Source organism: Ranitomeya variabilis, chromosome 1, assembly GCF_051348905.1.
Source record: "Ranitomeya variabilis isolate aRanVar5 chromosome 1, aRanVar5.hap1, whole genome shotgun sequence".
NCBI classification, from domain to species: domain Eukaryota; kingdom Metazoa; phylum Chordata; class Amphibia; order Anura; family Dendrobatidae; genus Ranitomeya; species Ranitomeya variabilis.
In genome coordinates this window covers 1,130,450,008-1,130,475,628 of record NC_135232.1, presented here as the reverse complement: position 1 = coordinate 1,130,475,628, position 25,621 = coordinate 1,130,450,008, and the positions used below count along the sequence as shown (strand labels likewise).

The following is a 25,621-nucleotide window of genomic DNA, read 5'->3' as shown; positions in this document are numbered from 1 at the left end:
ATGCAGTAGGATACATGTATTATATATAGGGGGAGGGCACTGTACATGCTGTAGGATACATGTATTATATATAGGGGGAGGGCACTGTACATGCTGTAGGATACATGTATTATATATAGGGGGAGGGCACTGTACATGCAGTAGGATACATGTATTATATATAGGGGGAGGGCACTGTGCATGCAGTAGGATACATGTATTATATATAGGGGGAGGGTACTGTGCATGCAGTAGGATACATGTATTATATATAGGGGGAGGGCACTGTGCACGGGGAGGAGGACATTTTCTCAGTCAGGGGGAGGGTTTTGCAGGCTGATAAACACAGAGGCTGGCTGCTCCATGCAGTGATAGTGCCCGGACTGCTGAGCACCGAGCAGGACAAAGACTCTGCAGCAACCAGGAGAGAGGCAGCCAGGAGCAGAGGAGGAAGGTACAGAGCCCGGGGTCTGCCTGCTCCATGTGTGGTGCCCCCTGAGTGTCTGTGTGCCCCCAGTATACCTACATATGGCTGCCCCCTGAGTGTCTGTGTGCCCCCAGTATATATACATATGGCTGCCCCCTGAGTGTCTGTGTGCCCCCTGTATATGGCTGCCCCCTGTGTTCCTGCCCCGACCCCTGGAGTCGCTGCCTTCAGTAGGACCCCTGATCTGCAGCTCTCATTGAGCTGGTACATTGTGTGGCTGTTTCCTGGGGGGCTGTGTTCTCTTCCTGTGCCCCCCATTTGCTCCTTTCCTGGGTGTCCTTAGGCAGGAATCCTGAGCCTGTGCTGATCTGCGCCCATCCCCCATAGTTACATCCCCCTGTATGGCCCCCTGGTTGTAGAGCACTGTGGAATATGTTGGTGCTATACAGATATTATTCCTTATTATTGGGGTCTGCTCCCTCTGGCCGGTGTCGCTGCGCCAGGTGTAGACCCTAATGGGAGCTGATCAGGTCCATTACTGACAGACAAGGGCTCGGTGTATTAATGGGGTCCATTGTCCCTCCCTCCGCTTTCCCTTCTTCTGGCTGAAGGATTTCATTCTTTCTGGTTCCTGTGACCTCATTTTCTGCAAATTCAGTTGTGTGAGAACCGCCGCAGCGCTCGGTCTCTTGTCAGCCATGTGTAGCGCCAGCAGATTTTCTATTATTTTTAAGATTAAATTTTTTTTTTTTATTGCATATAATTGTCTTCCTTGCTATTTTTGCTCCCTTCATAATTTTTTTTTTTTTTTTTCTCCCTTGATCCACTAAGCTCGCCGTCCCCAGGCTGTAACAGGCCGGCGCTGGAGTCTTGTGGCTGCCATTAAATCTCTTACAATCCAGCGTGTGAGCGGTCGGATGACAACGCCGGGGGTTCGTGTTGGTTCCCAGCAGTTCACACACAATATCTGAAGATCGCTCTTGTGGCGGATTGAAACATTTTATTTCATAAAAAAAATATATATATATATATTTTTTTAAAAATGTGGGTAGCAAAATAACTGATTTTTGTACTGATCACCAATTATCACATTTTATTACATCACTCTATGTAGGTTGTAATAACTTGCTGTATTGAAAAATATTTATTTTTTTGGTTAGTAAAATATTATTGGTCCTGTATGGCCAGAAAATGAGGATCTACCGGGGTGAAGAGTTGGGTTTCTAGCTTCCCTTGGTGTTAAATCCTTTTTTTTTTTCTGCATTATTCGATTCTTAAAAATGTGCAGCATCTTGGGCTACATACACATGAGCATATTTAAAAAAAAAAAAAATATCAAATTTTTCATCTAAAAAAACTCCCAGTTTTTCACCGCAAGGGCTTGTACACACATTGCAGTTTTGGTGCATTTTTTTTTCTTTAAAAACCTGATGTCAGCAACGTGAACGATAAACCTGAAGCATCATGCACGTTGCTTATTTTTGACTTGCAGGTTTGATGCAGAAAATGTTGAATCTGTGCGTTTTTCACCATTGACTTCACTCAAATCTGTCAAAAACATGCATTTTTTCCTGCCAAGAGATGCAAAAATTTTCCTCACCGTGTGCACATACCCTTATTGTGATTCGTTTCTTTTTATACATCAGCTGTGAGTAAAATTTAAGACTCCCAAAAAGCATATTAATAATTGCACTGTATCTGCAAGAGTCAGACGCTATACAGTTGATCCGTATGGGATCTGTTTTTTTTTATTTGTTTTTTTTCCCCTTCATGTGACCATGAGGTCCATATTAAAACAAGTCATCTGATCAGCCCACATCCCTACTAAATAACGATGGTCCGAGTACTGTCTGTAGCTTTCGGACAAAAATTAAAGTTCGTGTGAACATGGCGTAACCATGCCACCTTTTTAAATTTTCGCAACGATAAATTTGCCGACGCGAATATCGCTGTGCGAGTTCCACAAATGCAGTGTGAGCATAACCTAATAGTTGGCAGATACCGGTACGTGTGTGTTGGAGAACATCGAACCCTTCCAATTGTGGTGGACAGAATCAAGTAGGGTTGTCTGAAAGTTCTAGGTGATCCATCATGATGGTGATCACCATTCACTGTTGAACAAGAGTTGAGTTGCACCATAACCAGTGTTTCCAACAAGGCATTTTTTATTTTTTTTTCCTGGCCCAATCAGTCTCCCAGTACTTTAATCTGTGCCCTGTCCTTCACCGGTGCCGATGATTTCTTCTGCTTCTACCAACCAGAAGAAAAGTTAAGACTGGTGTTTACTACTGAGGTGGACCTAATATGGGGGCTTGCTTTGGTGGCTGTGGACTTCGTGATTCATTTTTAAGACAAGTGGTAATGGCAATGTTGAGGACTAGGCTTAACCAATAGTTGAGATGCTGGATCAGTAGCAAATCTTCTCGTTTTTGGCTTCAGATAGCCCATGAAACTTCCCATTTGGAAGTCCTTCAGTCTCTACTTAATATACAAGCAGGTCGAACAAGAATGACGACTAGGGCGGCTCCAGTCGATGTGTTGGTAAGCTTGCTCCATGTAGAACATGTTCAGGGGCTCATGTCTAGTTGATGCCAGTCATATTAATGTACCTGGATTTTCTTGTTCTGTTTGGAGAAGCTGGTCTATAGAAGTGTTGGCAATAATCCCGGGTCAGGTCCACTTCTTGAAGCCTTCAGACTACTTGGGTGAGTGGGTGAGACTGATGATTGTGTTTCCCCCCCCCCCCCCCCCCCAGTCAGAGAAAGTACAATATGTGGCATTTTGTCCTTGTATGACTCTTTACTTCTGTAGAGCAAAGGTTGAAGGAAGGATGATTACATGGGCACTGTATGTCATTACTGTGCAATGTGGACAAGTGGCAGCATGTAGCCATTACACAGTGCACAGGAACGCTGTTACTGTCAGCATATGAAGGATGAGGTATTTACACTACACCAAATTCTCTATCTTTTGGGGGGCATGTTTCCACCTAATTCTAAGGTCCCCTGTTGGACTCTTTCTATTCTGCTTGTGTCCAAGGATCTAGTATTGCCCATGTGCCCTTATCTAGCTCTAGTTTTCATGGGTTGGCGAGACCAAACATTGACTTAAGGTCTTGGGGTCCCTGATTTTCTTCTTTTAGATGTTGAGCACCACTTGTAGACTTATGGGGCACATTCTTGGGTGGATTTCCTCAGGCCATACCCAACTGTAAACATTCATTTTTGGTAGGTTTTTTTTTGTCTAGATCGGACACGAGTGCTGGAAAATTGGCCTATGAAGACTATAAAAATGTGTCCTCTTCATCCTGATAGAGAGATATATATATATATATATATATATCTCTCTCTATTATATTTATTTTTTCAGTACCACCCACCATGGCTTCATTGTAGTTTCTGTTAGGTGACTCCCATGTAGTTTGAATAGATAGGTATCCAAAAGTTATGTTTCAGATGCTGAAAGGATCTGACCTCAGGACCTCCTAGATCTTCTGGTATTTGGAACTTCTTCACAGCTAATCTAGAAAACAATCCTACAGGGACTGGATGGTAACAACTGTACAAAATCTATACTCTATCACCAAAGATCATTATCCCTGATAGCACCAAGATGCTGCTATTGGTGGATATTTATTTTCTTGGAAAGCTATGAAGTCCCCAAGGTTTGGTAACTATGTACAGTTGTACGCAGATATTGTCCATTTGCAGCTCTGCGTTAACTTCTTGGGTGTTGAGTCACATACCCACGTCACGTCCTTTGAACACTCCTTCATGAAGCTTTTTACGTAATGCTCTTGTAAATGTCTCGGGAGTGGCTGTCCTGTTTTTGGGTAGGGCTACTTTACAGTTATAAGCTGTCTCGTTAAAATTTGACTCATGTTGAGATAGAAAGATGCTAGTTTCACTGGCTGTCAAAAGACCAGCAACGTATGTTCTTAATTTACATCCAGAGTGTCACTAGGCCAAAGCGGTAGTAATTACGGTAACTCCTGAGATGAGTGAAACTCAATTTGTACAGATGAGATCAAATTGGATGGCAGATTTGATTTGGTCCAAATCTACAGTACCCGGCATAAAAATATTGAACTCTCCTCTCCTAGACCTTCACTTGACTCCCTACTCCACTGCAGCTCCTGTCCTCGGTACTCCTTTTCTGCCGTTGGTTCTTCTGGTGCTGGAGGAATTAAAGAGGGGAAGACTGAGGAAAGGTGCTGTGAATGTAGCCTAATGAGTTGGGAATATACATATACAGGTTTTTTTTTTTGTGTGTTTTAAAAACGTCTTCCAGTCTTAACATAAATCCAGTAAAATGGTGAATTCAAAGGGGTTTTTAAAGAAATTAGCAAATTTGATTTAATTTTGATAAAAAAACCTAAACTCCGATAATGTTCTGATTGGGGCAGGGTTGGAATTCTGGAACCCCTGTCTGACCTATTTACTGTTCAGAGAGCTGGAGCACTGCTGCGTTCTAGTCAAAGTGGCTTCTTTACAAGTGGTGTTGCCATGATGATACTTGAATGGTCCCCAGCCATCACGAATGACCCGATGGCTGTAGTCAAGAATGTACAGTCCAGTGGGGTTGGGAATAGGAAAACTGCCACATGAGTTTGCTGCTTAATTTTCCTTTTAAAATGAGTATCCACACTTGCAGATGGGAAAACCTGCCCCAGTCCTGTCCAGTGTGAAAAGTCCTTAAAGGACATCCCTTCGCTCTCACACTTGGTCCTGAATAGAGAACTGCCATTTCTTCGACAGACACGGGTTGTCTTGGAGAAACCTTCTCATGGTGCGAAGTACGTGGCACTTAACCTTTATTAATGTTGATCTCTTCCCTGTCACCATTACCCTACAGAAATAAATCCTAGAAGTGTCCATATTCCAAAACTCAGTGTCTGTGACTGAGGTAGTATTCTTGTCCTTTTACTATGTTCCTACAAACCATGTGCTTCTCTGGGATGTGTGCTCATCCTGAGCTTCTGGTTCACAAGCAGAGATGTCATGAAGCCACGAGGAGAGCAGGAGAAGCCGGTTACTGGATTAAAGCTCTGGTTACGTGGTGGATCTTTGCTCTTTGGCCTCCTGCGTGACGTGAGACGCTCATCCCTGGAAGTGATTCAGAGAGTGCGTCATTCCAGATTGTTTGCTTTGGAGTTAATTGCTCCACATTGTGATGTCGCAATATTTCCTGGTTCAGGTTTGTTCTGTTAACTGTTCCTGTCCTGCTTTAGCTTAAAGGAGCTGTTCGTAAGCGGCCTAATTTAAGGGGGATTATGGTACTAAAAAATGTCATGCTTGCCAGCTATTGAATGCTTTTTGCTGTGGCCTTGGATCTTCGGTATCTCTCCCAATGTTTATCTCAAAGTTCCGTTTTTTTTTTCCTTTTGATTAACGCTGATTTTTGGATGGGTTCACTGAGGCCCGGGAGACTCTTCTGGTAGAAGTCCCCTTATTCTGGGATAGTTGGCACAGCTATCCAACAATAAGGGGACTTCTCCTGGGCCCCAGCGAACCCATCCAAAAACCAGCTATAATTCAAAAAGAACTTTACTCGCTTATATCCTAGAATGTTAGAGTTGGAAGGAACCTCCGGGGTCATTGTGTCCAAACCCCGGCTCAATGCAGGACTCGCTAAACCATCGCAGACAGATGTCTGTCCAGCCTCTGTTTGAAGACTTCCACTGAAGGAGAACTCTCCATCTCTCATGGCCACCTATTCCACCTCAAAGTTTCTTTCAAATATCTAATCTGTCTCCTCCCTTTCAGTTTCATCCCATTGCTTCTAGTCTTTTCTTTGTGTAAAGGAGAATAAAGCCGATCCCTCTATAGCGTGACAGTCCTTCAGATATTTGTACACAGGTATGTGACAGCCCTTCAGATATTTGTAGACCAGTATTATTTCTCCTCTGTGTTCTTTTTAGCAAGCTAAACATTCCCAGATCCTCTAACCGTTCCTCATAGGACATTATTTACACACCGGTCACCATTCTGGTAGCTCTTCTCTGAACTTGCTCCAGTTTGTTCATTTTTCAAAATGTGGCTCCCTGATCTGGGCACAGTATTCCAGTTAAGGCCTGACCAAGGAGGAGTATGGGGGGATAATGACTTCCCGTGATTTAGGCTTCTCTTAATACATCCTAGACCCGTGTTTGCCTTTTTTGCTGCTGCATGACACTGTTGACTCATGCATTCTGTGATCTATTAGTATACCCAAGTCTTTGTCACACGTGCTGTTGCTTAGTTCTATTCCTCCCATTCTGTATATGCCTTTTTCATTTTTATTGCCCAGATGTAGGACTCTGCATTTCTCCCTGTTAAATTCCATTCTGTTAGTTGCTGCCCACTGCCCCAGTTTTTAGATCTTTTTGAATCCTCTCGCTCTCTTCTCTAGAATGTGATCCCTCCTAGCTTTGTGTCATCAGCAAATATAATCAGTTTACCCTCAAATCCTTCATCTATATCAGTGTTTCCCAAACTCTAGTCCTCACAGACCCCACGGGTCATGTTTTTAGGATTTCCATAGTGTTGCACAGGTGTGAGAATTCCTGAGGGCTTGATGAAACTTCCACCACCTGTGCAATACTAAGGAAATTCTGAGAACATAACCTGTGGGGTCCCTGAGGACTGGAGTTTGGGAAACACTGATCTAAATCCTTGATAAAGATGTTGAACAATACAGGGCCCAGGACAGAGGACTGTGGTACCCCACTTGACAATTGTTCCAACTGCATGGGCAACCAAAAGTGCCATTAATTGCATTGCGCTTTGCAGACATTATCGCTGTCCTCATTGGTGCTCTTAATCTAAATTCCCTATCAGTATGTCTTTGGAGTGTGGGATGAAACTGGAGAACCCGGAGGAAACCCACTCAAACCTGGGGAGAACATACAAACTTCTTGCAGATGTTGGATTTGAACCCAGGACTTCAATGCAGCAGTGATACCCACTGAGCCACCGTGCTGCTTTCATATCACTTCATTCAGGGCTAACATCTGATAAACTTGGGCAAAATCCTCTGTTCCCATGGGGCCCACCGGGCCCTGTGTGCCCTGTATGTATGGACCAGTCTCAGAAGCTAATGACTTTCATCATTTTAACCCCTGTTAAACAGCAGCGTCTGAGGTTGTAAATGGGGTACCAATGTCCTTCTCATGACAGCCAGAGGTCTTTCGTGTCTGCCATTTGTTTGCATTATACAAGTCCCTAAAGACCAGGAATTGGACTAAAAGGAGATCAGAAAGTCGTCTGGACGTAAGAAGGGTAACAAGGCTGAGGGGACCACACAGCGACTTTGGTCACGACACAGGTTGGGCAGCCAAAATTACATCCGCAGTGAAGAAAATAGTTTCATTGCGACCCCCCATAGATGACCGTGACAGGCATGTCACAAAAAAAAAACTGACCAGGTTGGATTCTTGGTAACTTGCTTTTATGGAAGCGAATGAAGCAGACATCTAACAATTTGGCCGCATGTCCCATTGTGGCCAAAAGTTGGCTTGTGGCTCCAGCTTAAAATATGCAGCTTGTACCGCAATACAACGCTACCCATCTATAAATAAGCTATGGCTCTTGGAAGGCGGGGAGGAAATTATCGAAGGAGTAGATAGGCCCACATAGAGCCGGCCCTGGCAACACTATATAGTATAGTGCCACCTTTCGAAAGTGAGTCCGTACACAGGGAAGGGGTGGGAGGCTGTATTTGTTGCCGCTACGGTAACTGAAATATTCGGGATGGAGACCTGCTTTACTGTAGGCCTTCACAGCTCCCTGGAGTCTAGGAGATGTCCCCTATCTCTACGGCGCCTCCGCGAATGTTGGCAAGTACAACATATTGGCATCTGCCCGTCACTGTCCATGTGCCGGTGTGTCGGTACTTCCTGTTCTCATTGTTACCATGGCAGCAAGTCGCTTCAAGATGGATTACAATCGTTCTCCCTCGTCACTCTGATAACGCTGAGCGCAGGAACAAAAGTCTGGCCTTGGGGGCGCAGGTTGTAACATTGCTAGTTCAGAGTTCTCCGTAAGTGTTTGCGGAGCGTCTGCGTTACCTGACGACCAAGTATTGTGAATGCTGAGTTACGAGACAAGAAAATAAGCCATTTTGTTCCTGTCGGGGTGATTGATGGTATCTTAATAAAACCTCTCCTGGCGCCGGTGTATGGTGGCACAGACTGTTCTTGGACACGGTAAAGGCTTTTTTTTTAGTGTTTTATTTTTTTTCCCCTTCTCTCCCTCATCTTGTCGTTCTGCTCTTGGCCCAGTAATGGCTTTCTGAGGTGTCCGTATCCCAAGGTTTCTAGCAGAGTCTCGGTTTGCTTCCTCCTCAGGGGGGCACGGTGCCAGGATTGTGTATAGTCAGCGGCGATCTTGGGACGGAGGAGGCGGGTGGGACGGAGGAGGCGGGTGGGCCGGACGGATGAATACAAGTCTGGGCTGCTCTTCTCTACCTCAAAGAACAGGCCAGATGGATCCTTCACAACAAAATGAATTTGTTTCCTTTTTGTGCAACACTTGGCAAGGGGGAGACATTTATTTTTAAGCCCCTTTTCTTTGTTTTGTGAAATTCCTCAGTGTGTGTGTGTGTTGGTGGTTTTTTTTTTTTTTTTTTTTTCCCCTTGCTCCAAATTCTTCAAAAGCACGAACGAGTTTCATGAATTTTACATGAGCATAGATTTTTTTTCTTCAACTTTTTTTTTTTTTTTTTTAGCCCAAAATGTCACATGAGCCGCTGAAATAGTGCAAAGAATGTTGTGGTTTTTTTTTTTAGTGGTATAAAAAAACTCCACGCTCATTAAACAAAAACCAAGCCTTTTTTTTTTTTTTTTTTTTCTTTTAAGTAAAAAAAAAAAAAAAAAAAAGTTGACTTTAAAAGGTGCAAAAGTAGTGACTTCCTGTTTGCACTTCATTATTATTTTTTTCTTTTTTTAAGACCATTTTTACTCCAAAAGAAAGGTGCTAATATCGTGATGAATCGGCCCCATACACTGCGAGCTATCTGGGGCAGCGGAATTAACAGGGTTCTCTGCGCTTCCCCATCTGTAGGGTGCACGCTCTGCCATTGTCATTCACCTGACTCGTTCATTAGAATATTTAATCTAATGCTGAAAATAATAAAAATTAAAAAAAATTCCTCCAAACTGTAGGACGCTTTTAAAATTTTTTTTTTTTTTTTCCCCCTTTGTTAGGTCAACTAAAAGAAGAGCTTGGACGGCATGCAAAGTTGTGACATATCTTCAGACAGCACTGATGATCCTCTTAGTAGTGGCCCACGGAGAAACCGAAAGCCGCGAATAGTGATTATTGGGGCGGGTCTTGCGGGTCTCTCGGCTGCAAAATTTCTCCTTGAGAAAGGATTCTCGGATGTTACGATCCTTGAGGCATCTGATCGCATTGGAGGCAGAGTTCAAAGTTTTAAACTTGGTAAGTGCCCTTTACATTTTATTGTCACTTTGGACAATTCTGCCTATCACCGCTGATGACCACAGTGATTGTGAATTGTTCTATGTGATAAATGATAGGGTCCCTACTAATCGCTGAAACAGAAGCGCAGAGTCCTCTGTTACTTCTCATTGCATGGCTACAGTGAGGAACCATAGTGTAGCAGGATATATGCTTGACCATCTAAAGCCTACAGATTGAGAAAGGGGTACATGTGGGTGCTTGTGTCTCTCACCTTAGAGCTGGAATCGCAACTACACTGCTGAGTAAGAGGTATAATGTCCTCCATGTTGCTGTTGCTTCTGAACATGTGATACATAGAGACATTAGAACAGGAATCCCTCATGACTGTGTGTAGGAGACACCCGTTGTCTCCATCCAGTAGCTCAGAGACGACTGATGGGGGAAACCCATGGATGGGGAAAAATACAGGATACAAGTAAAATAATGGCTAGAGATGAGTGAACAAATTAGAGTTTAAGTCTAGTCGAAAATGTGGATCCAGAAAAAAAGTGATTTCCCATGTTTCTGAACCGTACAGGGCCATTAAAAGGTTGGAAGGGGGCGGAAAATGCTCACCATTATCGATCAGGTCCACGGCGCATCTTTTGATTATTCCCCACCACCACCTGTGCTGGAATTTCCAGGGTTCTCGCAGTAAGGTCCAGGGGGCTAATTTGCGCTTGCGCATGTAAGTTCATGGCACACGTTGTGACCACTTGCGCAGAACCCTCCTGGGCCTCGGTGAGCTGGAGCGTTCAGCTCTAATGTTAGAGGGCTGGAAACTTGGCACTAGCGGAAGGGATCAGAAGATGCAACAAGGACCAGATGGTTGATGGGGGAGTAGTAGAGACATGAGCAGGGATGTGAGTATAAGGAAATATATATTTATCGTATTATTATTAATTTTATTTTTTTTTACATGTTTACTATGCTTTGGGGTCTGTAGAGACCTTAAATTTGTGGAGACTAACTTCTCCTCAAATCGAATTTCCCAGGGGGAAAAAAAAATTGTGAAAAAGTACATCTTGAATTTTGCAAGATCCGCTCATTCTAGTTCCTCATGTACAAAGTATTTTCCAGTTCTGTTTTTTTGGCTGATCTGTGGTCCACATGACTTTGTTCCCTTTCTCTTTTTTTTGTAGAACGCGCTACTTTTGAACTGGGAGCTACCTGGATCCATGGCTCAAACGGCAATCCCATATATCATCTAGCAGAAGACAATGGCCTACTGGAGGAAACCACAGATGGAGAGAGAAGTGTTGGTCGCATCAGTCTTTACTCCAAGAATGGAGTGGCTCACTACCTCACCAGCAACGGAAAGCGGATCCCGAAAGATGTGGTTGAAGAATTCAGTGATGTTTATAACGAGGTGAGGTTCTCCCTGATCTGTGTCCAAATTTTGCCAACCAGTGACTATATCTTTTTATCTTCTTGGATCTGATGAACCAGCTAACTGGAGTCCTTTACTTTGATTTCTTTAGACTTGCTGGAGTAAGATGCATGTTTTTCAGCAAAACTTCAGACTGAGCAATCTGCTCCAGACTTTACTGACCAATATTTAAGTCACCAATCCAGCATGGTCAACTAATTATTAAAACATAACTTTTACTTATTTATAGTTAAAATTGGTACCAGACAACAAACATATATATATATATATATATATATATATATATATATATATATATATATTTGTTGTCTGGTACCAATTTTAACTATAAATAAGTAAAAGTTATGTTTTAATAATTAGTTGACCATGCTGGATTGGTGGAGTAAGATGCACCAAATGCATTAATAGGTGTGTGTGTGCCCCTGCCAGCAAAGTATGCTATCCCCTGCCTTATGCACACTGCTCCACCTTTTGTTCTGTAAATTTTTGGTGAATTTATTGGGCGCACATGTCCATGCCCTGTCCTGCCTGAACTTCATTAACTTTTGAAAGTTGGCAGAGCAGGCCAGGACCAGCGTTACGCCAGAAGATTCAACTTTGTGTTTTGCCAACATCTTACTACGGTTTAAACAGTTAATTTTGCCAAAAAAATATTTGTTGAATTGGTCCCCAAAAGTCTGACTTGGGTCCTATACCCAAGTCAAAAACGCCTGGACCTTGTTTGGGCTCACACTGCTGTAGTCCAGATTACACACCCTTAGGAAGTCTGTGCCACCATAAGGTGCAGATGGGGAAAGTGGGTCCTTTTGTGGTTAGCTCCATGTCCAGTGATCCTGGGCAATATTCACATCAGGGCTTGGTACTTTGTTTTGTCAGAATTAATTGACCTATTCTCAAAAATTCACCAAACTCATGACTTTTAAAGCTGAGTTGCAGTCTATTCTAAAATGGTGGGGGTATTAAAATGAGCCTTTTTTAATATATATATATATATATATATATATATATATATATATATATATATATATATATATATATATATATATATATATATATATAATCTATCCCATAAGCTAGATCGCAGATTTTACTACGGTACTTCATATATAGGCGTGACTTAAGGATGGAGGCGAGGAGCAGTGATTCTGGCCGTTGGGTGTTGAATACGCAAAGTCACTCATTCATAGAAATATATCTCCCGTCATGTTTCCGCCTCGGCTGCTGAATAATGCCGCGCCTCATCCTGCTTTTCTGAGATGTCAGAACGTGTTTGTCATCACTGATGCCTCCACATAACGTTGTCATATTAATGAGCCTGAACGTCTCCTCCTCGTCAGGCCGCTCAGCCCCCTGGTATCTGTGTGACCTTTACATGCTAGTTAGGAAATGCTTTTCCTGCCTCGTCTAAAAAGGGATAAATCTGACTTTATAATGATTTGGAATTTAACACTGAGGGGGCTTTGTGCGTGTTTTTTTTTTTTTTTTTTTGTTCCTGCCCAAAGTCATGATTACAAATGTCTCCCGACCAGCGATGAGACTTTTTGTATTGCTGAGCCCCGTCTGTGTATTACTGAGCCGTTTCTTGGTCTTGTGTACGCAAGTTGGGAGTGGTTTATTGTAAGGCACCGATATTCTGGTATGGTTCCTCCAGAAGCCGGCAGGCTGGTCTTGTGCCCCCGCTCTACTCCAGAGAATGGTTGACTGATGGTAACTCAATGAAGACATCTGATCTTGTCTTTTGTTCACGAGTCGCTCCTCTGGAGGACCTGCCCTTGTCTGGTGCCATGATGTTCATTGATATGAATGGATGCCGGGTAATACTTGGATTCTCCTGCGGAGGCGCTGCAGGGAAATTGAACACTTTGATCTGTTTGGGCTATGTAAGAAGGGTCACATGATAGAGAACCTCTTTCAATATTTAGGAAGTTCTCCCCTAAGAAAAGATTCTGTACACCAAGATCTGTATCAGGTTATCAAACTCTTGGCTTTTGGTAATGATTTCCACATATATGGAGGGCAATTTATGGCATTACTATAGGCACTAGGTGCCGTAAATACAAGGTCCCACTTATCTTTAGGCACAAGCATGTGAAAAACTGCTTCTCTAGGGTGTTTGGCCATTTCGTAAGGAGGCCTCACATCTAAGATCACTGCTGCCCGATCTCTTGTGCTGGTAATCGCCCTTTTGCCTCCCCACCATAATATTGTCTGTTCTCTATGGGTAGGCTACTCTGGTGTTTGGCTTTTTGTTCTCCTGGGCAAAACGTCTAACGCTTCTTTGTTCTTGACCCCTGTTGAGGAACAGTTGTGATTATTACCATACACTTTAAAGGTTTTGTGTCTTAATTAAAATGCATTTACTTGAGCTTAAAATCTATTGGGTTGCATTAAATTTTTTTCCCCGTTTGCCTTCTACAACCTGGGTGTTGCGCTGTCCATTGTTGGAAGCAAAAATGAGTTAACCCGAGAATCTATCGTTCACCTCGCTAAGATGGTCTGACTAGGGAATTTGCAACAACTTTATCTGTCTTTTGTTTAGCTGCTCTCAGCTGATTTTATGACAACATTGAAGTTGTACGCAAAAGATTTGTAAAAGCAAAAGGGTGAAAAATTTTAAGGACACTTCAAATTCTTACCATATAGTTCTTAATGTTCCCATAGGTAGACCTCCCCTCCATCACAGCATTAAACTGTGTCAATATAATTGTTCTACTTTTTATTTTTTTTTTTATTTTTTTTTTATGCTCGTAGCTTGCTTTGTGATGTCGCCTCCATTGAGGCCAGCGTTCTTTTCAATATGGATTGTCCAGTAGCACAAGGAGCAGAGGTGAATCTGAACCTCGGCACAGGAAAGGCGGTGGAGGCATTGTTTAGATTTGCCATCTTGAATGCAGGAGGAGTTGAACCACCGTCTCGGTGAAAGTGGCAGAAGGCGGTAAAGCGCCAGGTAGAGCGATTAGACATGACAGTCTCCGTTTCAGTGCCAGGATCACTTAGCTGGCAGTATGATGCAGTCTTAGTACAATAACCGATGTGCTTCTTTGATTTAAAAGCATGTGTTTGACCTCTTGCGTCCCTCTAGCCACCGGTAGGGCATATCATGTGCTTTGTAGCTTTCGAACTCGGTGGCTGTCATTCTTGATGTCTAATGACCTCTGGCTGCTTCGTCAGGTCCGTAGGGAATAGTAAAATGTAATGAGAAATGAAGATCAGCGGATGGCCTAATTTCCATTAATGAAATTCCTGTGACTAATGGGCGATCACAGAATAACGGTGACGGCAGACGAGAGGATACTTAATTAGTATGTGGGCACACACTACGGGCACAGGCCATATATTGGTATTGAAGGCACAATCTGCTAGAAATGAAAGAATACACCAGGGTTTTCTCCTAGTACGGTCGGTCATTGAGCTTCTCTTCTGCTAGGGCTCTGGACTAGAGGGCATGTTAGGAAGTGGAGCTGTGTTGTATTTTTCCGCCCGGTTGGTGGCTATGACTTGTCGTTATGTGACCACGATGACACACACACACACACACACACACACACACACACACACACACACACACACACACACACACACACACACACACACACACACACACACACACACACACACACACACACACACACACACAATCTTGTAAGTCCAATACTGGATTTGGCCCATAAAGGCTTTTCTACAACCCTATCTCTGACATTTTATAGGAAGGACTTTCCAAGATGGTAATCCATGGTGGGGGTTTCTGCAACATCTTTGTGCAATGATGCAACGGGTTGCCCGGGACTGAGTTATTGATGGCCTGCTCTTGGTAGATATCCTTGGTCATCAATAAGAGATTGGTGGATGCCAGGCCCTCACCGATCAGCTTTAAGTGCTCTGGTAATGGCCGGATGTGAACGTGATGGAACATTGAACTACTGATGGGGCTGCTGTCTGGACGCACCAGTTCCAAACAGTATGACAAAGGTACTGCTAAGACATGTTGACCCAACATATGCCAAGCTTCCCTTTGCCATGCGTTGAAGAGGTTTGAGTTGCTACCTCAGGCATACATTGGGAGAAATGTGAAGAGCACAAATGTTGGGTCGCGTGAGGAATCAGCAGGTAATATTAATATGTAATATTTCAATGACTATATATTTTTAGGGTGGTTAAAGACTGGAAAGTGTCTTCCCAACTATCAGATTTTGGATCTGTACACAACCCTAGAGTTCTACAGCCTTCCAACCATGTTGGAAATCTATAACCTTTTATTATTCGCCCTTTTTTTCGCATAAAAGATGTCCGCTTGGTATTTTGGAAATGGTTCCCCTGAATGTTTGCCTTTTTCCTGTTTCTAAAATGAATTTTCTTTTGCTCGTCCTTGACCCAATTAAGCCCTTCAATGCGGTTCTATTGTAACATTTCCGGAGTTGTGGGTAACTATGTTCTTACGAATGTGAACTTGTTTCAGCCTCGAAGATCGCTTGGCATTGTAGATTCTGATGAAATGTTCAACAAATGTACTTTCCTGCTGACTGAACAGATAGGGCCCTTAGGGTACTGAGGTGAGATTGTATTCTTCACCACCCTTCCAAGGTTTTTCTTAACAGTCATCCTCTTGAATTTTCTTAATCTTCTTTAGATACATCCGCTTTTAAATAAATAAATATATATATATATATATATATAATATTGTAAGAGTCATGTCGGTCTGGTAGTCGGGGGCAGGTATATCTCGCCCAGGTATTTGTCCTATGTGAATTAGGCCGCTCAGTATCTTCAGGATACCGAGGGGTTAATAAGTGCAGGAATAAAGGATGACCAGCTGGAGGTTTCAGGTGTCAGCCTGGGGCACACAGAATGCCTGTCTGTGTGAGACAAACGTGAGTGAGAGCTCTGCTCATGATCTGTGTAATGTTAGCTGGGAGGGAGAAGCCCCCCAGTTGTTAGATAGCAACGTATTTGTGTAGTTAGCGCCGGACAGGCTAGGATTTATTTTTTATGTTTTGTTTTCTGTATTTGCTTTCACGTTAATAAACCTGACCTGAGGTCAGTCAACTTGGAAACCTGCTGTCGCCTCAGAGTTCAATGCACAAACCACGTGACCCTTGACCCCAGCAAAGGCGATCCCGGAGTGTTTTGTCACTATATATATATATATATATATATATATATATATATATATATATATATATTATTATATATTTTTTTTTTTTTTTACCTTCAAGAGTTTTATATCATGGCAACAGGGTTCTTCGTCTATGGTGTACTGACTGGGACACCCACGTTCTCATAAGTGGGAACCCTCCCCACCACGTCCATCAAACATCTATCACCTATCCTGTTCGTGTGCCACAAATGTGCTGGATGGGGAAGAGGTGTGGTATTTCACCCCCGATTGACACTGAGCTGTAGGATGTATGTGAATAAACTTGGATCGCTGAGCATAAAATTGCTTTGCTACTGAATGGTCCTTATTGAAATAATGTGGTCACATTCTGAGCTGGATGGACTCAGTTGACGATGTTGTTTTCTTCTGCTCCAGGTCTATAACCTGACTCAGGAGTTCTTTCAGAATGGAAAACCAGTTAATGCGGAAAGTCAAAACAGTGTTGGCGTTTTTACCCGGGACGTGGTACGGAAACGCATCAAGGATGATCCTGATGATTCGGAGACCACAAAGAGGTTGAAACTGGCTATGATTCAGCAATACCTAAAGGTAAATGACCAAGAATGTCTGTCTGTGTTTCAATGCCTCCATAATGGAAATGTCTATGGTTGTGGGGTTTTTTTATTTTTATTTTTCTGTGGATTACGTAACCCCCACCAACTTCCAAGTAGTACAGTTCTCCGCCATTGACACAACCACTTGGTCTATCAGCTAAGGACTAAAATTATCAGCCAGACTTTACCTAGCCATTGAAGTGTACCATTTTGATTCCTTACCAGAGTCCTGCACTTAGGCTACCCGCAAGCGTGAGAAGGCTACTATGGCTCCACTACAAATGTACATGCTCGGTTAGCCTTGAGTAGGTGAATAAAGCGCTACCTTATACATAACGTTTAGAAGTACATCTTGCTTGGAACCCTCTTTGTAAATTAAAGTAATGCAAGGTCAAACTAAGTGAAATGCCACCAAAAAGATGTAATCGAAAAAGGAATGTAGTCATTCAGGATCCATGCTGCCAAAGGTCAAAAGATATGGATACGGCTTATCTTATCAACCCGTTTCAAGGTTTTCAAACCTCATCATCAGGGCACAACCACATTAATCATCCTTGTCTTTGATGTGTTTTTTTTTTTTTTTTTTTTGGTCCTGATGAAGAGGTTTGTAAACTTCACACTTTGCCAAAACAAACCGCATCCATATCTTATCCTAGACGTTGATCGTACTTTGGACCTTTTGACGACGCGGATTCCGAATAGCCACATTCCTCGTTCGATTGCATCAGATCCTATTGGTGATCCTGCAGCAGCCTTCATGTGCTTTCTATAGGTGTTGTGACTATCGCAACTCTATCGGGCGACCGTATTCCTTAACCTTGCATACCATATTGTCATCAGATAAGACCCTATTCTGTGCTTTTTGTGTCCAAGTTCTTTATTTTATTTACCAAAAAGATGTAGACATCCACACACTAAAAATATTACGGCGCATGCACAAAAATAATTTCATGTCCATTGCAGATTTCTACTGCTTGATAAAGCTCCGCATTTCTTCCTGGAAGGCAAGACTTTCGGATGGGATTTTTCACTTACGGTCTTTTTTCTACTAGGTGGAAAGCTGCGAGAGTAGTTCACACAGTATGGATGAAGTTTCCCTCAGCGAATTTGGGGAATGGACCGAAATCCCTGGCGCCCATCACGTAATTCCTTGTGGCTTCATTAAGATTGTAGAGCTGCTGTCCGCCTCCATCCCAAAAGCTGTCATCCAACTGAGTAAGCCAGTGAAGTGCATCCACTGGAACAGGTCCATCCGTAAGCAGATCGAAGGAATGGCTGACCACAACAACGACCAGATGGAGGACAAAGGTTATCCTGTGTTTGTGGAGTGCGAAGACTACGAGTTCATCCCTGCAGATCATGTGATCGTCACGGTGTCTCTGGGTGTCCTTAAGAAATGTCACGAGACTTTGTTTCATCCTTGCCTTCCCGAAGACAAAGTTATGGCTATTGAAAAATTAGGGATCAGCACCACCGACAAGATCTTTTTGGAATTCGAAGAACCTTTCTGGAGTCCTGAGTGTAACAGCATCCAGTTTGTGTGGGAAGATGATGCAGAATGTGAAAGTTTGACCTATACTGAGGAGATGTGGTACAAGAAGATCTGCAGCTTCGATGTGCTCTATCCTCCAGAACGCTACGGTTATGTGCTGAGCGGATGGATCTGTGGTGAGGAAGCCTTGATTATGGAAAAGTACGATGACGAAACGGTTGCCGAAACCTGCACTGAGCTGCTGCGCAAATTTACAGGTTGGTATTATACGCTTATGTTTTTAAGGTCAGTAAAGAGGTCAAAACATATTCCTTATTTTAGAAAAGGCCTTTTTAAAGGCCTGCATTTAGGGATTTCCAACTCAAGCGGAGAGCTCTGAAATATCACAGAATAGATGGGTGACTGCGCATGCGCGCCACTGCCCGTTCGACCTCCTGTGAGTTATCGGAGTGCTGCATTCAGCTATTTCTGGCAATCCCAGAGACAATGCTCTTGTGGTCCCACGGATAACGAGTGGGCAGAGATGCTCATGTGCTCTACTCTGCCACCTCCAGAAGTCCTATAGACAATGAATACATATACTGTACTTGGATATCTCAGTTGGTCTCCTAGAAGGTGAATAGCGGTGGGGTTTGTGCATAAATGGACACTGCTCCATTTTTAACAAACCTTTCTCAGAATCCGTGAGGGCTGTTCATTTAGCAAGTGACCACCTAACCTGTGGATAAATTATACCTTGCCAAAATGGGACCACTCCTTTTAGGAAATGGCAGGATAAAAAATTTGGCCTCTGCTCCATTTTTGCACACTATGAGGCTATTGACGTGCAAAAGTAGTGTTTCTTGTTATCGACACCATGTCCCATCTCTGCATTCGCTTTGGTAGTAAAGGCCCATAGGGACTTGTGCTTCTGTACCAGATCATGTGCTTGGCACGGCATTGTAAAATTTGTAGAAACCTCAGGAAAAACTGTTTTGACTTTTTGCCCATTGCCCTGAGCAGATCGTTATGAACATATGACAGATTCCTTGGTTTGAACATCCTCTTGACTCCAGCACTAACAATCAGTAATGTCAATCTCGCCGCCACCACGGTGACCACACATTCATATCAAACTGTCGGCACTCATCATACTTGTCATTCACGCCGATCCGATGGGACGTTTCTGTTGAGCTTTAGCAGTAGCCACTTCAATCATAATGACTGGAACCGGCAAATAATTTCATCACTTTTGAAGCTTTCCTGCGGGAGGATGGAGTGGCCGTACTTACTGCGAAGCTTTCTAGTGTTTGATTGAGGCTCTTACATTTATAGAAGACAATTGTCTGAAGTGGCAGTGTAATAGTTCAGTTATGTAACGAGGTGGAACTCTATTGTGCTGTGGTTCTGTTTTTACTGCAGGTCTCATCTCTTGAGTTTTTCCATCAGGTGGTGACTTGGGAAGCCAAGTACAACTCCAATCTGCACATAACCTGAAACTGGTGACGCACTTGGAATGTATCGCTGATAACCAGGGTTACTATATTGTAATCTGTTAAATAACTGGCCCTCTTCTATTTCTGGGACTTCCAGAAATCCCAAGAATGGACCTCTTACTACCTCATTTAGAAAGGTGCGGTGGCCTAATATGTCTACTACTGCTCTACTAATTGTGAGACTGCAAAGTATATCGGAGCCCTACTTTGCTTATACACCAAAAATGGCTTTCGGGCCTCAAATTCCAGATGAACGTGATCTGATCCTTTTTGCCCTAAACTGTCTTTGATTAGTTCCTCACGCTCATTCACCATGTGCGTTCTTCTCTCCTTACGGGTAGATAAGGCTTTGTCTGACCGGGACAGTCGCAGAGGTGATCTCTCCTCTGTAACCTGTGGCGAAATGCCATTTTAGATGTGCCCTCTTCCTACCTGCTGTATATGCAACTGACCCAAAATGGAGGGATGATGGATCTTCATTGTCCTCTTGCCATCCCTCAGTCTCACTAAGTATCTAGGACAACAGACTTGACTCCTAAACCCTGCTGTGTTCAAGATGACATGTCATGATATCGCAGCAGAAAGTTAACAGCGCAACATAATTAACGTAGCGGACTATTATTCTTCTTACTGCATGTTAATTGTATGTCAAAACAATCATGTGTCTGGTTTTGAACATGTCCTTACTAAAATATATATATATATATACTAGATGGTGGCCCGATTCTAACGTATTGGGTATTCTGGAATATGTAGGTAGTATATACCACAGACTACGTACTATATTGCACCGTGACGTAGTATATAACACAACCGACGTAGTATATAACAGAGCTACGTAGTATATAACAGAGCTACGTAGTGTATATATAACACAGCCACGTAGTATATAACATAGCCACGTAGTGTATTGCACAGGCACGTAGTATATTGGTCAGCCACGTAGTATATAACATAGCCACGTAGTATACAACAGTCATGTAGTGTATTGCACAGGCACGTAGTATATTGGTCAGCCATGTAGTATATAACATAGCCACATAGTATATTGGTCAGCCACGTAGTATATTGGTCAGCCACGTAGTATATAACATAGCCACGTAGTATACAACAGTCATGTAGTGTATTGCACAGGCACGTAGTATATTGGTCAGCCATGTAGTATATAACATAGCCACATAGTATATTGGTCAGCCACGTAGTATATTGGTCAGCCACGTAGTATATAACATAGGCACGTAGTGTATTGCACAGGCACGTAGTGTATTGCACAGGCACGTAGTGTATTGCACAGGCACGTAGTGTATTGGTCAGCGACGTAGTATATAACATAGCCACGTAGTATATTGTAGAGGCATGTAGTATATTGCATAGCTACGTAGTATATTGGACAGTCACATTGTATATTGGACAGTCACGTTGTATATTGCCCAGCTACATAGTATGTAGCACAGAGATGTAGTATATAACAGAGCCCACGCAGTATGTAACACAGCCCACGTAGTATATAGCAATGTGGGCACTATATGCGTGGTTAAAAAAGACTTAAAATAAAAAATAAACATATACTCACCTTCCGAAGGCCCCTTGAAGTCCTGGCGCCTGTGCGGTGCACGCGGCAGCTTTCGGTCCCAGGATTGGTATGAGCGCAGGACCTGTGATGACGTCATGGTTACATGACCGTGACGTCATGGCAGGTCCTTCTCACATAGCATCCTTGGCACCGGAACCTGCTGCTTGCACTGCCGAGGACAACGCGCGACGTCGGAAGGTGAGAATAACCTTTTTTTTTTTATTATTATTTGTAACATTAGATCTTTTTACTATTGATGCTGCATACGCAGCATCAATAGTAAAAAGTTGGTTACACAGGGTTAATAGCTGCGTTAACGGAGTGCGTTACCCGCGGCATAATGCGGTCCGTTAACGCTGCCATTAACCCTGTGTGAGCGCTGACTGGGGGGAGTATGGACTGCGGGCACTGACTGCGGGGAGGAAGGAGCGGCCATTTTGCCGCCGGACTGTGCCCGTCGCTGATTGGTCGTGGCTGTTTTGCCGATCAGCGACTTGGGATTTCCGTTACAGACAGAAAGACGGAAGTGACCCTTAGAGAATTTATATAGTAGATTTATTTTTTTTTCTTTGTGGGACCATAAAAAAAAAAAAAAATAAAAAAATAAAAATTACCCAATTCAGCTCTCAGATCTGTCAACTGCTTCTCCACAAATGCTGCCTCTTGCTGGAGGACCTGACTTATCAGCCCATTACATAGACTGCCCATTGTCTGTTTTTGAGAATTGTAATTCTTGATCTGTCCTGCGGGAGTGCTGCAGGGAAATTACCAGGTTTCTTCAAAACAAACAAACTAAAAAACAAAAAAAAAAAACCCAAACCATCCAATTGTTAATTCTCTCCTCTGTTCACTAATTAAATAAATGTTCTCCAAGGCACAGAAGCCCCTGTAAAATATTCATAACAAATGAAAACAAAAGCTAATTAACTGTATGTGATTCTACTTGAGCACAAGATTAGAGGACACTTAGGACTTGGCATAGCGCCTCCTGTCTGACATATGAGTTTCCCCCACGTAATACGATATCTCTGGGCTTTCAGTGTTTACTTGTCTTCACTGTCTAAATGAAGGTCAGGAAGACATTGATTAAAATAACTGGGATATTAATGGGCTAACTGCAGAATATTTTTCATTAAAAAAAAAAAACTAATTTTTTATTTTTTTTTTTTTCACGTAAACACATTATATAATTTTTATTTTATTTTTTCCTTTTTCTTACCACTAGGCAATCCAAACATTCCAAAACCTCGGCGCATCCTGAGGTCCTCCTGGGGCAGTAACCCTTACGTCCTCGGATCTTATTCTTACACTCAAGTTGGCTCCAGTGGAGCAGATGTCGAGAAGCTCATGAAGCCACTGCCTTATACTGAGAGCTCAAAAACTGCGGTAAGTAGGAACAGTATTTTTTGTTTTTGGTCAAATTTTTATTTTTTATTTTTTCTCTCCTCCATTTGAGGTGAATGCTAAATTGTCCTCAACATCCTACTCTTCAAGAACATCTCTAAAGTTTCTCAAACCATTTAGGTGCCTCATGATGGTTTGAAGACCAAGAGAGGGGAATGTGGTTGGACCTCTTCTAAGTTCTAATAAATGTTAGGTTATGCGTCACATTTTTGAGGTTTGGATTTGAGTTCCGAAACCCTGTGAGGGACCAAAATATAAAAGACCTCATGTTGGGTCTACTGTACTTCTTAAGAACCCTCTTGGGCCTACCAATCACTTCACTACAGAGTATGTGGTCTCTGAGCTATTCAGTCAAAGGCGCTACTTTAGTGGGTTTTGTGCTCGGGACAAATGCCCTTATGGTCTGTATTGATGGGGGCATGCTGAATATTGTACATTTTTTTCCACCGGTTGGAGACCACTTCTCTGCATCCACATCGATGAACATTGATGTGACTCTTCACCATGCCCATTGACTGACAATACCAGAGGACCAGGAGAGCTGGACTTTTGAGGTTTCATCTATAGGTCTATCAAACCGATGCTGTCTTAACGATTTTTTTTTTTTTTTTTTTTTTTATAGCCCATGCAGGTGATGTTCTCCGGAGAGGCCACTCACAGAAAGTATTATTCCACAACCCATGGTGCTCTGCTGTCCGGCCAGAGGGAGGCCATTCACCTAGCCGATATGTACCAAGACTTCTTACAATGCAACAACTGAGAGTCGCCGCTCTACAGCCGCGGACTCCCAGCCTGTGACTACCAGTGTGTGTCCGTATTATATATATATATTTTTTTTTTTCTTATTTTTTTTTTTTTTTTAAATGTTAAAAGTAGAAACGTTTTTATCCTTTTAATAAAAAAAAGTACTAAATATTTAAAAAATGAAAAAACTAAGAAAAATAAGTCTGTAGCAAATTCATGTACTGTATTGGTAACGGAAGGGTGCTCCTCTGGCCTTTCCCTTTATTTTATTTATTATTTTTTTTCCTTTCTCCTCTTTTGTCCTTTACATCTTGCACACCTGGTGCCTTTTTTTGGGGATTTTCTTTTTCTGTATTGTAAGTGCCTTCGATTTAATAAATACTACAAAAAAAAATCAATAAAAGAACATCAGGTGGGAAAGTTCTTCTGCCTTTATTTTATTTTTTTAAAGCAAAAAAAATTGTGGGTTTTGTATTTTTGGTGCTTTTTTTTTTTTTTTCTTGGGGGGGGGGGGGGGGTCTTTTACTGTAAATGTAGCAACAATGGCTGATTGCTGTAAAATGACGGAATGGGGTTGACTTTGTTCTTAGTCTATCCATACCCCTCCCTTCTATGCCTCCGTTTAGAGCTGCCTGCCGCTACGGTATTAAGGCTCAATTATTTTTACATCGGTCAATAAAAAAAAAGAGGTTGTCAGAGGGATTTTTATTTATACAACTCCTACACCTTGGATGATGGTGTGATGTCAAGCTTAATGGAAAAGAAGATCCTATTGTTTTATAACAAGTGGTTTGTTTGTTTTGTTTTCTTTTTATATATAACATAATTTTTTTTTTTTTTTTTTTTACACTGGGATTCTTTTTTTATTTTTGACTCACTTCCTGTTCTTTACAGAAGACTTTTCAGCAGCCTCATTATGATGACAGACAGAATTATCACAGGTAGCACCTCTATTTATAGGAGCCGTCATTCACAATATCTGATGTCACAGCTCACCTCCTCCTCCTGTACAATGACTGATAACTCCTCTATATACAGTATATAACACAGGATCCACCCTTCACAACAGGTGATGTCACAGCTCACCTCCTCCTGTACAATGACTGATAACACCAGATCCACCATTCACAATAGGTGGTGTCATATCTCACCATCTGTACAATGACCTTATCACACGCTCATTAGATGCAACAATACAAATGAATCTGTTCATTGCTGCTAATGTGCATGTGAATTTCCTGAAACAAGAATTGAGTGAAATATCATTGTAGAAGGGGGGGGGGGGGGGGGGAAATGTAATACTAAAAAAAAAAAACTGCTCTAACGCAGTAAGAAACTTCTACTTCATAGCGATCTCGGCAAGTTTTAATTTCATTAGATTGTAAACTTACATAGACTGAAAATATATATATATATATATATATATATATATATATTTCTACCCTTTAACAATTCCTGGAAATCTGATCCACACCTGAATGTCACCGAAAAAAGGGACAGTGCCTGATCGGAGGTGGACACAACGATGCCAAACTTCTCTGTATTGTGTTATTACATGGTAAATAAAGCATGAATGTTCTAGGTTTTTGTACGTGCACTATGATTATTCTTTATTTTGTTTCTGGGCTAAAAAAGTCCTGGCTGTTGTGCAATACAGTAGATTTTTTTTTTTTTTTTTTTTTGTTGACTACCTTTTTAGATGTGAAATGTTGCCACTTTCTAGGCTAGCTTTAATGGAGCCTTCCACGTTTTATACAATAGAATGCTTATTCTCAGGATCGAGTATTGAAATCCCCTTCCCCTGCTGTGTCTGATCGTTCCTGCATTGCACCCCTCCCAACTCGGGGACGAGCAGTATTCTGAAGATTTAGTTGAGCCAAAAAAAAAGAAAAAAAAAGTGTCTCGTTATCCACAGCAGATTGCGCCGCCCCATGCAGCTTGCCGCCCTAGGTATTGGACCTAGAATATTTCACAGAAAATACGGCCCT

The 25,621-nt window shown here is 42.3% G+C and overlaps 1 protein-coding gene across 1 annotated transcript; it reads left to right on the top strand.

Annotated features, from left to right (window-relative positions):
• The first annotated feature begins 274 nt into the window (after positions 1-274).
• Positions 275-24,056, top strand: SMOX (spermine oxidase). The gene is made up of 7 exons (XM_077280282.1): positions 275-433; positions 9,591-9,825; positions 10,989-11,215; positions 16,767-16,940; positions 17,998-18,694; positions 22,711-22,871; positions 23,512-24,056. The coding sequence occupies exons 2-7, from the start codon at positions 9,618-9,620 to the stop codon at positions 23,647-23,649; spliced, it is 1,605 nt and encodes a 534-aa protein (XP_077136397.1). The 5' UTR covers positions 275-433; positions 9,591-9,617; the 3' UTR covers positions 23,650-24,056.
• The last annotated feature ends 1,565 nt before the right edge of the window (positions 24,057-25,621 follow it).